Source organism: Chelonia mydas, chromosome 6 (genome assembly GCF_015237465.2).
Source record: "Chelonia mydas isolate rCheMyd1 chromosome 6, rCheMyd1.pri.v2, whole genome shotgun sequence".
In the NCBI taxonomy this organism is placed as follows: Eukaryota; Metazoa; Chordata; order Testudines; family Cheloniidae; genus Chelonia; species Chelonia mydas.
In genome coordinates, this window is record NC_051246.2 from 79752706 (window position 1) to 79769562 (window position 16857).

At 41.3% G+C, this 16857-nt stretch overlaps 1 protein-coding gene across 3 annotated transcripts in view; it reads left to right on the forward strand.

The window, feature by feature from the left end:
- The window catches only part of AQR (aquarius intron-binding spliceosomal factor), a 108121-nt gene extending 96584 nt beyond the window's left edge, over nucleotides 1–11537 (forward strand). For 2 of the 3 annotated variants that reach the window (XM_007069393.4, XM_037900523.2), the window contains 2 exons: nucleotides 677–790; nucleotides 9959–11537. In XM_007069393.4, coding sequence (XP_007069455.2) covers nucleotides 677–790; nucleotides 9959–10186 — 342 coding nt within the window. In that variant the 3' untranslated portion in view covers nucleotides 10187–11537. The remainder of the gene's footprint in view (nucleotides 1–676; nucleotides 791–9958) is intronic. The other variant, XM_027831515.3, reaches the window with a different exon arrangement.
- Nucleotides 11538–16857: the final 5320 nt, after the last annotated feature.

The following is a 16857-nucleotide window of genomic DNA, read 5'->3' on the forward strand; positions in this document are numbered from 1 at the left end:
GTATACATTGAACATTTGACACAACATATTGAGAAGTATTGTTTAATCTATTAATCATCACTGTCTTTTACTTGAATTCTTTTTGTGTGATTGTGGCACATATATTGAATTGAGATATCTAGAATCTAATAGATGTATTTTCCTGGAATGATAGGATAGAAGTTACAAATAAAACAGTGGAATTTTAGTCTGTGCTTCTAGATTATAATGGTGTTTGTTCCTCCTTTTGCAAGTGGCCACTTTGGTATCTTGGAATCAAGAGGTTAATGTTCCGAACCTGTAGGTTAATATTGCTACCGTAAATTAAATGAAACAGTTGATGCTGCATAGCAATGGGACTTTGAGCCCCTATAGCAATATGCGCATGTAAAAAAATAAAGGTGTTTTTAAGGTGACTATTTTTGTAATTTTTTTGCCTATGCCTTTACAAATTTTTCAAATCAAATGATGCATCTTTCTCTTGATGCATAGATAGATAACGCTCCATTATTTATAGGAGCTGCATATCTAGACAAGAACCTAGTCCCCTTCCCTCCACACAGTCTTGTTTAAAATACATTTAATTTCACTTTAGTGCTTTTCCATGTCTTCCCTAACATGGGAAAAGCACCTGTCTGAAGATCCATTGTGGTGTTTCTGTATTACTGAACGTTAACTGTTCTTATTTTTCCCCTAGAATGGAGAAAGACCTTCTCACCAAGTACATGTTATAAAGAACATGCCTCAGATGGCTAACTTTGTGTACAACATGTATATGCACATGATACAGAGTACACGCCACTACAGACAGGTAAGCAGGCTTATAAATTTTGGAAAGCATGCATCTAAAATGTAATTCACTGTAGAAAATAACCCATTCAGGGGATGCTTTTGAGATGGGTAGGCTAAAATTTGATGTACCTCCTCTTATCTTACACTGGTTTCCATAGTCCCTGTAGCTTTTTAGATCAGTGAGGCAGGGTGGAAGTGATTCCTTTTTTTAATTAAAAAAGCTTCCTGCAACACAATCACTCAAAACTCCCTTTGTATTAGCAAATATATGAGTGCGATGGATAGAAACAAAATGGTGGTAAGGAATCAAATTTTATTGCTGGCAAGAGTTATTTGGAGGAAGGAGCAAGAACTGTTTTTATGTTTTAAAAAAAAAAAACACACAACCAACACTGATATATTATTTGGGTGTCTTCAAGTACAATAGTATCAATGCAGCAGTTACTGGGGTAACACAGCTGGAAGTTGTCCATCGGTGGACTAAAGAAGTTTAACATTTCTCAGCAGTGGCCTCTCTTCATACAAGAGTTATTTTTTTAAAAAAAATTTGTGCTAGGTATGTGGGAGAAAGTGTAGAACAATGTATTGTGTAGTTAACGAGCTGTTTAAAATATAACATGCAAGCTAAGCTTCCCCATATGAAGAACAGCTGGTGGAAAACGAAAGCCGAACAGCTTCAATCACCAGCAGACCAAAAAGACTCGAAATGGTTTTTTTTGATGAGCTGAAGACTGCATGTGGCCCGCAGTGTAATGGTATCACCCCTGTATGGAATGTGGATGAGTCTCTGCTGAAGGAGGACTGTGGTCAAATTCTGAAAAGATGGCTGAACACTTTAATAAGGTTCTGAACTGTCCATACACTACAGTCAGCATCAGCACTTGATGATCTTGAAGAACTTTTCAGTTCAAGACCAACTCTCAGTTCCACCGAACATATGTAAAGTATGGAAAGTTGTCAAGCAGGTGGTAAATGGCGAAGCAGTGGATCCAGCTGGTATTCCTGTGGAGATCTTCAAATATGGAGACCACAAGCTGATCAGGAACATCACTGGCCTCTACTTAAGATTTTAGGAAAGGGAGACTGTGCCACAGAAACTTAGAGATTCCAACATTATTCACCTTTACAAAAGAAAAGGCAGATGTGTCTATTGATGGTGTATCATTCAAGGTCGTTGACAAATTCTGCTACCTAGGCAGTGTAGCTTCACCAAATGGAATGATTTGACAACAACATTAGGAAGTACATTGGGGCAGCCAGCAATGCCTTCGGTAAACTTTAGTGTCATCTTTTGGAATGAACACGGTGCCAGACTGCAAACAAAAATTGATGTTTGCTGTGCAATCGTCATCACCAGATTCCTCTATGGCTGAGATATGTGGGCTATCAATGCCACATAGAACACTTGGACCAATCCCACCTATGATGTCTACAGTGGATATTGGGAATTAAATGGCAAGATTTGGTTCCAAACACCAAAGCCCTTGAATGCTGCAACATCATAGGCATTGAAGCTTTTATAATGAGAGCGCAGCTAAGGTGCTGCAGTCATGTGGTCCATATAGCTGACAGAATACTGAAGATAGTCTTTTACAGAGAATGGCAGACTGGAACTCATTTTAGGGGCAGACCAAGAAAACATTACAAAGACTCTCTCAAGGCCTGTCTGTCAATGTTGACTAGGGAACTCTTAGGTCATGACAAGGCCCAATGGTGGTAGCTCTGCCACCTCAGAACGAAAAATTTTAAGAGCATGCTGATTGCTGCAATCAAGGAGAGAGGTGTAATCTGCAAAGTTAAAAGCAGCACACATTCATCTACAATTGTCTTCACCTGTGGCACTTGCAGATGGGGCTGCAAGTCTGAAATTGGACTTTGGTCTCATCCCAAGATCCACAATAAGTGACTATCTCATCCATCAAACTCAGTGGAAGACCAATATTTTTAAAAAGAAACAGTTGCAATAATAAAAATCTTCATTTTTAAAGGAAAATAGAATATACACATCATGTGGTATGGAGTTTGTCCCCTAGTTAGTTCTTCTCTTCCAATACAACCACTCTCACCTGAGGCAGACCAGTCCACTCCTCTTCCCGCCGCAGCCAGTTGTCTGGCTATCTCCACAACTATCCAAAACCTATGTAAGTGCATCTTTCTTTCTCTTGCTATGTGGTGGTGATGATGTGGTTCTGCAGTTCCATATGGTAGGTAGAGATGGTTCATCATTTATGCAAAGAGTCAGGAATAGGGTTTGCTAGCAGTTAATTATGCAGAAGGGTCCAAGTATTGATTAACAGCCAACACAGCAATCATCAGTGGGCACTAATTTATGCAAACACATGTCTCTGCCTCTTTTTCCCCTTCTTATCCCTTCCTTCCTCATTTGTCAGTTTATTCACCTGCTGCTTATTGTCTAAATTGTAGTTTGTGAGCTCTCTGGGGCGGGAACGGTCTTTGTGGTGATTTGTACAGTGGGGTCTTGATCATTGATTAAGGTCCTAAAGCAGTTGAAATAATAAAAATAATCATTAAGTAGTGCTCATGCTAGAAACAGTTGTGTGTGGCATCAGGCACTAAAGATGATATTTTGCACTTGCATAGCTCTTTGCACCTAAGAACGTAAAAGAACTTACAGATGCTTTCATAATTTTGCTAGCATCTAACTAAAGTAACTCCTCACTTAAAGTCCTCCCAGTTAGCGTTTCACTATTAGGTTGCTGACCTATTAGAGAACATACTCCTTTAAAGTCCTGCAATGTTCCCTTATAATACTGCTTGGCTCCCCCCGCTCCGCCCACCCAGCGCTCTTGCTGGGGACCGGGTCAGGGCACGGGGGCTTGCTCTGTTCCGCCCAGCTGGTGTTCCTGCCGGGAAGTGGGGCTGGGGCGTGGGGGCTTCCTCCGCCCACCCAGTGGTCCTGCTGGCAAGTGGGCAAACTCCTGACCCCGCTACGCCCCTGCCTCAACCAAGCTTCACAATCATCATTGGTGAGTACAGTATTAAATTGTTTAAAATTACTTAAAACTTATACTGTATATCTGTGTGTGTATGTGTGTATATATATATACATACACACACACGTGTGTGTATGTCTTTTGTCTGGTGAAATTTTTTTTCCTGGAACCTAACGCCCCTCAATCCCCGTTTACATTAATTCTTATGGGGAAATTGGATTCTCCTGACATCGTTTCGCTTAAAGTTGCATTTTGCAAGAACATAACTAGGACGTTAAGTGAGGAGTTATTGTACCATTGCTAGCATCTAAAACTAACTCATTAATAGCCACACTAGCACTGCAACTACTTGTTTCCGACTGTGACAATGAGTCATGCTCTCCCTGCAGGAAAAAATGGAGCCAAAAACTGGGGGGAAATGCAGATATTAGAAAGCATTGTAATGTGTTTTCCATAATCCATTTTAGTACAAGAAGTTACTTTTGATTTTATATTAATCCATTCTTACAAAAAAGAAATGTCAGTAATCACACGGGAGGCAAAATGGGACCAGGTGCGTCATAGGAGTCCCAGTTTACATCTGCCATCACAGGAAGCATATCTTTAGTAAGGATAAAAGAATCTCAGTTTGAGAAATTAATCTTTTTCACATGTCCATAATTGGTATTCACCATACATTATAAAGACCCATATGGTAACTTCTATGTTCATAAGATTATTTCTCTACCTTCATAATTAGCCATAATAACAGCTACATAGATTTCATCATAGTTGTCATAAACACGTAATAGCAATGTCAGCTAATTGTAGATAAGATTTCACTGTAATTAAATACATAATTTATTGTGTGAAGGAAAACTCCCTTTAGGCAAACACAACTAAACAATGCTCTTTTGGAGCTGTCTGAACTTTGAGTTCATTAAAACCATTCTCAGTATTACCAGAAAGTGCCCATCATGTAGCTGAATCATACATTCACATCTCTCCTCAACCTGGAGTTGTGCTCAGCACTAGCAATCTTTTTCAGCTGATTGTCTCTTCAGTCTTCTCTGCCAGGTATCCATAGTGCTGTTATCCATACTACTGCTCTTAATGCTTTGTACTTACTTAGTACCTTCCCACCTGAGGACAAAAACACTTTGCATATATTAAATAATCTTCACAATACTGCTGTGATGGAATATGGGGTATCTAAGGATTGCTTTATCAACTACTCAGACTTACTGTTCTAAGTTCTTTGTTTTGGATAAAAATCACACAAGTGTAGAGAGCCTGTACAACACGTTCCACACCTTTTAATATATGCAATAGCGTTTCCCTGGAAGGGGCATCGTGCTAGCTACAAATAGGCTGGTACCGAGAGTTGTTGAAGACAGACCTGGAAAAGGAGCGCTGGATCAGATCTCAAGAATACCCAGTGGTTGTAAATGTCTGAGCAAAGGTTTGTGAAGGGGCTGTGCTTCCTGTTTCAAGCCATACGTGGAGTAGGAAGAAGGCATAGCGCAGCCCAGTGATGTTCCTTAGAATCATAGAAATGCAGGACTGAAAGGGACCTTAATATGTCATCTGGTCCAGTGTACTACACTGAGGCAGGACTGCATATTATCTAGACCATCCCTGACAGGTGTTTGTCTAACTTTCTCTTAAAAAACCTCCAATGATGGAGATTCCACAACTTACCTAGGTAATTTGTTCCAATGTTTAACTACCCAGACAGTTAGCAAGTTTTTCCTAATGTCTAACCTAAATCTCCCTTGCTGCAATTTAAGCCCATTACTTCTTGTCCTGTCCTCAGAGGTTAAGGGGAACAATTTATCGCCTTCCCCTTTTTAACAACCTGTTACGTACTTGAAGAATTATTGTCTTCCCCCCTCAGCTTTCTCTTCTGCAGACTAAATAAACCCAATTTTTTCAATCTTTCCTCGTAGGTCAAGTTTTCTAGGCCTTGAATAATTTTTGTTGCTCTTCTCTGGACTTTCTCCAGATTGTCCACATCTTTCCTGAAGTGTGGTGCCCAGAACTAGATGCAGTAGTCCAGTTGAGGCTGCCTCAGTGCTGAGTAAAGTGGAAGTGTATCTTGCTTACAACACTCCTGCTAATACAGGGGTCTCAAACACACGGGCCGCATGCGGCCCCTGGAGTTATTTCCGGTGGCCCGCCATAGGCGCTGATTCCATCGGCAGCTAAGCTAAGCTCCCCTCCCCGAGCGCGCTGCGTCCCCGCTCCTCTGCCTAGCTACCAGCGCTTCCTGCCACCAAACAGCTGTTCAGCAGTGCTTAGAACTTTCCAGGAGGGGCGCTCAGGGGAGGAGGCGGAGAAGAGGCAGGGCAGGGATTTGGGGAAGGGGTTGGAATAGGGGCAGGGAGGGAGCGGGATAGGGGCAGGGCCTCATGGACTAGACGAGCAGTCTGAGGAATGAAGTTCAGCATGTATGATTCTTTGCTGTGAGTAGTTGGGAAGAATGTTTGTTAAAAGTGGCAACGTATTTTATATAAATAGTTACTTTAAAAAGTTCCTACCATTACAGCTGTGTTGATAGACTGTTAGTGTAGATCATCATCAATGTTACTGACCACATAAGGAATAGTTACAGGTGTTTATATTTTATTAAAACCCCTCCTCGTATTACAGTTTTTAAAAAGTTAATACATTGACTTTTAATAGCATACTATATAACTCTTCATTTTTTTTCGTTTTTGACTATACTTTTGTATCGTATGAAAAGGTTTTAGTGATGCGGCCCTTGGGCCAATGTACTAGTCCTTATGTGGCCCTCGTGGTGATCTGAGTTTCAGATCCATGTGCTAATACATCCCAGAACGATGTTTTGTTTTTTTGTGACAATATTACATTGTTGGCTCATATTTAGGTTGATCCACTATAACTTTCAGTTCCTTTTCTGCAGTATTCCTTCTTAAGCAGTCATTTCCCATTTTGTGTTTTTGTAGTTCTTTATTCCTTAAGTGAGGTACTTTGCATTTGTCATTGTTGAATTTCATCCTCTTTATTTCAGACCATATCTCCAGTTTGTCAAGATCATTTTGAATTCTAACCTTTTCCTCCAGAGTGCTTGCAGCCCCTCCTTCCTTGGTATCATCAGCAAAGTTTATAAGTGTACTCTATGCAAGTCATTTATGAAGATACTGAATAGAAGTGGACCCAGAACAGATCTCTGTGGGAGCCACTTGATGTCCTTGCAGCTCATTTAAGAGCCATTGATAACTACTCTCTGAGTACAGTTTTCCAACCCATAGTGCACCCATCTTATAATAGGTTCTTCTAGGCTATATTTATCTTGTTTGTTTATGAGAAAGTCATGTGAGACAAAAGCCTTACTAAAGTAGAGAAATATGACATCTACTGCTTTCCTCTATACACAAGGCTTGTTGCCCTGTAAAAGAAATATATTAGGTTGGCTTGATATGATTTCTTCTTGAGAAATCCATGTTGACTGTTACCTATCACCTTATTTTCTTCTGTGTGCTTACAAATTGATAGTTTGATTGTTTGCTGCATTATCTTTCTGGGTGCCAAAGTTAAGATGACTGGTCTGTGATTCCCTGGGTTTTCCATCTAATTTCACAGCTGGTGTCAGCTGTGCTGAGGGGGCGGGGGGAATGGGATTTGCTCTTCCCCTGTAAGGAGTGGCCAGGGCTAAGGCAGAACCTCCCCCAGCTGCAGGAAGCTCCGCACACCTCTCCTCCCCCCATTTTCTGTTTCCTGTGGCTGAGGAGCAATGGGGAAGGGGCCATTGTATGTATGGAAAGCTGCTCCCCTGTCCACTCAACCCCCCTGCATCCAGACTCCCCCATACCCAGACCCTCCCGATGAGCCTCATTGCCCCACACCCAGAAACCCCACACCCAAACTGCACCCTGCCAAGCCCCACCCTTCCCTGCACCCAGACCCCCCTGCCAAGCTCCACCCCCCTGCATCCAGACCCCCGCTGAGCCGCTCCACTCAAACCCCCACCCTCAGGAGCCCGAACACCCTGCACCCAGACCCCCCACCGAGCACCATCCCCCTCACATCCACGTGCCCCTGCTGAGTCCCAACTACCTTCACTTGGACCCCCCTGCAGAGTTCTTTCATCCTGCACCCAGAAACCCCCAGAGAGCTCCTGTGCATCCAGATTGCCCCCCCTCCCCCCGCACACCCCCCCCCCCCCGGATGCCTCCCACCAAGCCACCCACACTCCAGTTGCCCCACACAGAACCTTCTAACCCCGCACCTGGATCCCCCCACACTTAGCCACTCCACACTTAGATTCAGCTGGGCTGAACCTGCCTGCCCAACACTTGGATTGGGGGCCAGGGCTGGGCATACATGCAGAACTGTTTCCCTCCTGCTCGCTATCTTGGTGCTCCTGGTGCAGAAGCGCCAGGTCCCTAGGGTGTTTCTGGGGCAGGCCAGGCCCTTGCGCTGTGTCAGGGTCGGGTGCAGGTTCACCGCGGAGTCCATGTCCCGAGGATGGGGGAGGAGTTGGCGGAGGCTGCAGGGTGATCTCCTACCGCCGTGCAGCCAGCGTGCTGTGCTCCCCACTGCTATGCTGGAGCCTCCACATTTATTTATTGACAAATAAAATATGCAGCATTTTAAAATATTTTGCACAGAATGTTTGTGTTTGGTGCCCAATTCCCTCAGGAATACTTATTCTCCTGTTTATAGACAGGTACTATATTGGCTCTTTTCCAGTCCTCTGGTGTATCTCTCATGCTCTACCTCTACCTGAAACCTGTCATCCTCTACGAGTTCTCAAAGATAGTCACTTAGTGGCTCAGAAATCTCAGCCTGTTCCTTAAGTATTCTAGGATATATTTCATCAGGCCCTGCTGACTAGAAGACATCTAAGTAATTCTTAACTTGTTCTTTCCTATTTTAGCCTTAGATCCTACCCCATTTACAATGACGTTCACTATGTTAGTCGTCCAATTAATGCTAACTTTTTTGGTGAAAACTGAAGCAAAAAAATACATTTAAGACTTTGGCCATCACTACATTTTCTGTCATTGTCTTTCCTTTCTCATTTAGTAATGGGCCTAACCCTGTCCCTGGGCATCCTCTTGCTTCTCATATATTTGTAAAATGCTTTCTTGTTACCCTTTATATTCTTAGCTAGTTTAACCTATTTTTGTGCCTTGGCCTTCCTAATTTTGTCCCTACATGCTTGTGTTGTTTTTTTATATTCATCCTTTGTAACTGGACCTAGTTTCTACTTCTTGCAGAGGACCCTTTTGAGTTTCAAGTCACTTAAGATCTCCTGTTTAAGCCAGGGTGGCTTCCTACCATAGTTCCTATCTTTCCTATGCATTGGTATAGTTTACTCTTGTGCCCTTAATAATGTCTCTAAAAAACTGTTAACTCTCTTGAACCGTTCTTTCCCTTAGACTTGCTTCCCATGGGATCTTACCTACCAATTCACTGAGTTTGACATTTGCCTTCTTGAAGTCCAATTTCTGTATTCTACTGTTTTCCCTCCAACCATTCCTTAGAATCATGAACTCTGTCATTACATGATTGCTTTCACCCGAGCTGCCTTTCACCTTCAGATTCTCGGTTCCTCCCTGTTTGTCAGAATCAAATCCAGAATAGCTTCTCCCCTAGTCACTTTCTCCACCTTCTGTAATAAAAAGTTGTTTCCAGTATATTCCAAGAACTTGCTGGATAATCTGTGCTCTGCTTTATTGTTTCCCCAACAGATGTCTGGGTAGTTGAAGTCCCCCATCACCACCAAGTCCTGTGTTTTGGATGATTTTGTTAGTTTAAAACATCTGTAATCCACCTTTTCTTCCTACTTAGGTTGTCTATAGTAGACCCCTCCATGACATCACCTTTGGTTTTTTACCCCTTTTATCCTTACCTGGGTGTATGAGTGAATTCCACTACCCCCAATTTACTAGGGGTGAATTTCCCCCCTTCTTTTATAAGATTTAGTTAATCTGGAAAGCATGAACTGGTAAGACATGAGTATATGCTAAATTCATTTTCATTCATATCTCTATAGGGGTTTCATTAATTGTTCCCTAACGTTCAGAAACAGTAAATACTTGTGAATGTAAGGGAGAAAGACATTTATGACTTTGGTGGTTAGTGTTTCTGATTTTATGCACAAATGATTAAAGGTATTTAGGTCTTAGATCTAAAGTGAGCAATTAGAGCTAAAACAGAAATTGGTATACAAGTCATCATAAAACCTGAAGTTGTGTTTTTGAATAATCCTCCTCTTATATTAGCAGGATTTATTGCCCCCACCCGCCCTGGTTGAAGAAAGTGAAACAGTTCAAACTCAGGAAGCAGAAGTGGAAGTTGAAACCAAGAGCACACCAGTGGAGAGTGAAGAGATGGTGAAGGAAGAGGGAGAGATGGTGAAGGAAGAGGGAGAGCATCGGAAAATGCCAGAGCATCCAGGAAGAGATAGTGATAGTGAAGACAGTGAAGCTGAGACTGAGACTGAAAAGTGATCTTTACCCTCAATATGTTTTGGGCACTGACTGGAGATTGTGACAGAGCCAAAATAGGTTGGACCTTATTAATAGCTGGCTGTGTAATGTGACCTGTTCCGCATATTTTTCACTGAATATTTCAGTCAACAAATTTAATGAATGGTATATAGTGTTAAATATTAATGGGTACTGAATTCTTATTAGTATCAATACTTTGTAGTTATTCATGTCAAGTGACAAGTGCTTTTCTTTCATGACTCATTTAGTAAAAATGTTTTTATACTTGTTTTTAATGTTTTGGATAGAAAAAGTAGAAATTTTTAATATGTTCATTGATTCAACCATCAAACTTCTAGTGATTTTAAGTAATTATCTTCAGGCCCACTTCACATTCACTTTCCCTAACGCTTACATATAAAGTGTACAGTGGAGAGGTTCGGAACCAAACTGCCTGTGCTTCTATGCAGAGATGTTGGTGTGGGCCCTAATTCAGCAAGATACTTAAGCATGTGCCTAAAGTTAAACATATGAGTAGTCCCATTGACTTCCATGGGAGTTAAATACAGACTTAAGTGCTTTGCTGAACGGGGGCTTTGAGAGCAGCATAAGACCATGTGCTAGCTGTGCTCTTTTCATTGCTGCCTTCTGTTACTGTTCCTAGTATGTCATCATAGGCAATAAAAAAACTTTCATCTTTATTTTAAGAGACAGTAATTGCCCATGATAAAGTAACATCGAGTAAAGGTGAAGGTTGTTTTCCACCCATAGGAACTGGGTCTGCAAAACATCAAACACGTAGTGAGACAGTGCTTGAGTGGATTTTCTGGGGTAACTTCCAAACGTGCATCCTTCATAAGCTCCTAGGGAGTAAAAGGTTTTCCGCTGATTCAGCATCAGCATCTGCCAACTTGGCAAGTGATTCAGTGAAACACACGCTTCTTTCTTAGTAGATTTACAAACAAAGCAGTAGCCATAGGACCATCCTTCATATTCTTTGCTGGCAAAGGAAAGATATTCAGTTGTGAAATTGCCAACAAGAGTTCCTCACAAAATATAGACAAGAGAATCATTCATACTAATGAAGCTTAAAACATTCAAGTTTTCTTAATATCTTTATAGTAAAATGAGAATCAAATATAAAGCAATACAATTAGAAGCAAAACTTCTGTGTGAACGCACACACACTGCCAACATGATGTATGAGGAGAACCCCACCCCCATCATCTTCATTAAAATGAATCTCCCTTCCCAGGTTTCCACTATTGCACATCACAATATCTAGTTTTGGTACTGTAGGCTTTTTGTGAGCTGCTACGTTTGTTTTCTGAACTCTCAGCCAAACCAGCAAATGAATTACTTGTGAAACGTGTGTGTCTCCATCCATCACTTTTACCAGAAAATTTAAAAAGAACCTGTGCATTTTTTTTCTATCTGCTAGTGGAGGGGTGAATGGTGCAGAGTTAAATATATGGGTGATACAGTTTCATAAACTAACATGCATATGTTTAATCAGGGATGAATAGTACAAGGCCTTCGAGCAACATGTGACCAGCTCAGCTGAGGGTCATCTCTGCTTTCCAACCTATTTTCTATAAATATTTGAGTGTCTGACAATCTATCTTGGTTCTTTTTAAAAAAAAAAAAAAAAAAAAAAAAAAATGGAGCAGGAGGATGCAGTACTTGTACATAATTAATGAAGCAACTGAAGTGGGGGGAAATTAATTTTTTTTTCTAAAATAGGTAGTTGAATATTGTAGCCTGGTCTATAGATTATGAATAAGAATTTACAGTTATCACTTTGAGGGTTGACAGGTTCTTGTCCCAAGATCAGGCCCAGTATTATTAAAATTATTATATAGTTGGGAACTGATGTGCACAGGTGCAACATTCACACTATAGGAATGCTTATATTTACAAATTTATTAATACATTTAGCAGAGTCACAAACACTCTAACTCAATAAGATAGATAGAGATAATACAGCAAGTACATCTGAACATCCATACTCTCACCATCCCTTGCAGAACAACCTGAAATGTTAGCCATCATCTTCCTCATCACCATCACCTTCCTCATCTTCACCAGTGGTCACCATTCTGGCCCCTCCCAAGGTCTGCACCTCCCTCTCCTTTTATAATATGTTATGCTGTCACCATGTCTATTCATTAGGGGTTTTCCCCCTCTTCCTTATTTGTATTTCCTCCCCTTACCAATGTTAAGGTGTCCTTTTTTTAATAGGTTAATATATTTGATTTCATGTCATTATCATATATGTTAATTTGTTGCCCTGGCACTCTTGCAGTCGGATGTTCTGTCCAAAACTTTCCAGAAGCTGGTGTTAGCTCGTATTTCTATAGTTGGCTGATGTCATTATAGACAAAATTCCCCATTACATTCTACTTCCTGTTCTCCAAAATTTATGGGTTTCCTAAGTTTATCTATGCCAAAGTTTGTAGGCTTCAAGCCTTATGCTAACTGCTAAAGCCAGCGTCTTACAGTTTACAAGCCTCTAGGTTCCTTGCATTACTGCTGAATACAATAAAGCAGAGTATAATGAAAATCAGAGAATATAATAGAGGTAAACTGGCCCACTGGGCGACAATATGGAGTCAGGAACTATCTCAGTAACAATAAGAGTACAGAGCCTGACTGAATGCGTACAGCAACTGGAGAAGATTTAGAAGGAATAAAGGAATGAGAAGATACTTTTGAATGTATTTGCAGGCCCACTGGCTATTTCCGCATGCCCACCCCACACGCTGATATGCACACAGTCTATGTTGAGCTGTGATACATGTGCAGACCCTTCTGCATGGTCTCCAGGAGACTTGGCTCCCCAGTGCATGTGAAGCAATTTGTAATTGTTATGCTGTGTCCAGAGCCCTGCTAGACCCAGAGAGTATGGGTGTAGATTTGCTCCTAAAATGGTGGGGAGAGTTGTGAAGGGGATTGCCACTGGAAGGGAACAGAGATAGTTTAGTACAAATAGCAAACATTTGAATGACTGCTTTACTGCATCCTCATTTCCCAAAGGTTGGGGCATGCCTCCCTTGGGGTTTGAGGGACTAACAAGGTAAGGAGTGGGAGGGGAGAAGAGTTAAAGGTCTATAAACTTAGGGTATGTCTGCATTTAAAATGCTGAAGCAGTCCTGCTGTAGTGCTTTAGTATAGATGTTATCTACACCGACAGGAGAGGTTCTCCCATCCTACGTAGGTAATCCACTTCCCTGAGAGGTAGTAGCTAGGTCAACGGTTAGGTCGGTATACCAATGTACATTTCTAATGTAGGGGGAGTGTGATAGTCTTCATTTTATTGAAAGGGGAGGGGATCAAATTTCCGAAGTTTGGGAGAATGGATAGTTTACTGAATGGTTGGAAAGCTTTGGCTTTTTGAATCCTTCCATTCAAAGCCAACAGCCTTCATGATTTAAATATATTGAAATCTTTCCTCCAAAAATGCATATAGTTACTGTTGACCTTTTTCTCACATGAAAATATAACACAAGTTTAAATCCGTAATTTAGGTCTTGGTGCCTTGTTTTTGAAAGACAGTATTTTCTTGGGATTTAACATCTCCTTTTAGTGTTTGCAGCTTTATGCTAATGAATGAGAGACAGATAATGAAATTGAATAATATATTTTCATTGTCCCAAGTTGACTGAAATGCAAACTGTAAATAAGCACTTTTTACAAAACCCTAAGAGCTATAGATGTTTCCATTTTTTTAATGCCTTCCTCGCAGATGTACCATGGCAAGATATTTGTAAGGTGACCATGTGGTCTTCTGTCCACATCTTTTCCACTCATGATGCCATCGCCCCAGCAGTGGATGTGGCAGTTGGCCATGCCATTCTACAGACTGTGACTTCTTGCGTGTCTTCGCACCCACCTCCGTGCTGAACACTGCTCTCTAGTCTCCCATGTCTGGAATCCATATAGGGACCATCACTCGAAAAAGAAGAAGAAGGGGAGGTTGCTTACTGTAACTGGAGGTTCTTTGAAATGTGTGGTCCTTATTTGGATTCCAATACCCTCCCTCCATCCCCTCTTAAAGCCTTAGACGCACCACACGGCCGAAACACGTGAGAGTCAATGGATACTACTACAAACAGTTTCGGCGCATGCACACCGCCTTTGGAATCCAAATAGGGACCATACATCTCGAAGAACCTCCAGTTACAGTAAGCAACCTCCCCATCCTAATGAACAATATTACACTGTGTTTTCTAAAGTGAGACCTACCACATACATTTGGGATGCTGAGTTGGATAGGGAGAGAGAGGTCCTTAAAAAATCATCCCCTTTAGCTGAGGACACATACAAGAATACTGAAACAATAATATTGGGAGAATGCTTAGTTGCCAAGGAGTCTTCCTTTTGGACATGTATTGGATACTGTTTGGAAATATGAATGGATATTGCCCGGTCAGTGTTTTTATTCACCATATTTAAGTGTGTGTGAGCTTGAACAGAATCTATTTACATAACACTGCATAAAATAACCTTAAACCTTGATGTTGGTGAAGTATCTATACCCTTTAGTGAGTGGTCCAGAATAACCACCCTGAGAAATGGAAGGACCTGGATGAGACAAAGACCCCACTGAATGGTAAAAGTTTGTGTTCATTTTGCATGTTGGAAACTGTTTTTTCAGGAAGCCTTTTCAAGTGTCTAAGGCCCAGATTCTCAGTGGTATTTAGGCACCTGATTGCCGTTGAAATCAATACAAGCTAAATATCTTTTGAGGATCTGAGCCCCAGTCTCATTTGTAAGTCACTTTTAAAATGAAATTTTTGTAACAAGTATTTTTGAAAAAGAATGGCTTAGGTTAGCAAGGATGTATGTTGGAAATTATTACTATCTTTCATGACTCTGGAATTGTTTATAAATGAGGAGAATGTGCCTATGCTCAGTGCCCCGCCTACAAAGAAAACCTTTACTGCAAAGAAGATTGACTTCCAGTTTTATTAGCTCGATTGTCTTGGTGTGCACCCTAAAGTAGAACATTACATACATACCTTGTGGGGACTGTTAAAGTCATTCCTTAGCAAGAAAATTCTACTGACAAGAGTGAGTATGATGTGCATCTATCTAGATTTGTCTATTGCTCTAATCACTATGGCATTTAAGCATGTAACAAGGAAAATTTAGGACTAGGAGTGGGTGGGGCGCGTGAGGCTCCGCTAGATCTTTGGCCAAAACAGAAATCTCTAAGGGGCTGCTCCAGCCAATGTAATTTAGTAGATAGAGGTGGTCAGCTCAGGATCAGAGGAAAGAGAGGTGTCTTAGAGAGAACTTTTTCCCAGCTGCATTGTATGTAAGCTTGGCTCAGTTGAGGACTAAGCCCTTAGTATCTGCCATGCTGCTTCAGTTTGCATTTTGAAAACTGCCACATCCTGTCATAGAAATCAATGAGCCAGTATAACCTGAAGGAAGTACAAGGCTCAGATTAAAGTAACCTGTGCCCTGCCTTCTCCCCTCCAGTTTAGAAGTGAAACTGAGCTGACTTGGTGCCCCTAGCCTGACTATCCATTCCCATCACTCCTGGACTCCTTAGGCTCACTCATAGGTACCAAATGATCCAAACATAATTCAGATTCTGTTAGTGTATGTTCCCATTTGCAAGCTGATTTAATCCCCACTGAGCACAGAGGCTTCTAATGCAGTAGGTCCTAATCTCTCGCATGCATACAGCTCAGACTTCAGTAGTGGGCCAGCTGTCCTAAATTGCTCCCTACTCCCACAGCGTTCACCCACTGGCATTCTATCAGCCTGCACTATGTAATGAGAGGAGGCATTGAGGACAGCTGCTGTTGCTGACTTATCGCTCAGTCCTGTACACAGTGCCCTGCTATAAAATTCTGAGCTGAATCAAGTAAGATTTACTGATGACTCTAGGAAACGTGTGGCTCCTTATTGTATGAAATAAATTATATATTCTCTTTGTCTACATATATACACGTATATTTATGGGAAGACAGGTTATAACTCCAGAGTTAAAGTTTGAAGCAAGCTTCTCTTATAAACCCAAACTTAATACACCCATCTAATTTCGTCAATATGAAATAAATCCATCTGACGTACATTACGCATCTTACCTAAATTCTGTCCTTATTTTGGACAGTTTGTTTCAATTTGGGCAAAAGTTGTTGTAGAGGCATTCTGGAAATCTGAGGGCTTGGTATATGAGGAGCCTTTCAATTATGATGATATTCTTCTAATGCTGATTTTTTTTCTCTGAAAGAGGTTTGCCCTGCAAATTACAATTTTGTTTTGTTTTGGTGGCCTTGCTCCAAATTGGTGCCTTTTAATATTTTAGGAAAGTTGTGAGAGGGAATTACAAAGATATAGAGCTGATACAAGTAACTATTGCTGTGGTGCAATTATACCTGGTAATATATGTTCACAGTAAAAATGTATACATTATAAATACACTATACATGGCCTGGGTGACATGAGCAGAGGCATGGAGGAGAGATCCAGAGCTCGGGGACTCCTCTGGGGAAGAAGAAGAGAATATGGGAGGAGAGAGCATCTCTGATCTGAACTCAAATGCACCACGGGGAGAGGAGACCATTCTAAATCCAATCCCCTTAGCCCCTGGCTCTCCCCATTAGTGCAAAATTCACAGGCAGGCAAATTTAATTGTTTAAAGTAGAACTGTCAATTGGTTGCAGTTAACTCAAGCA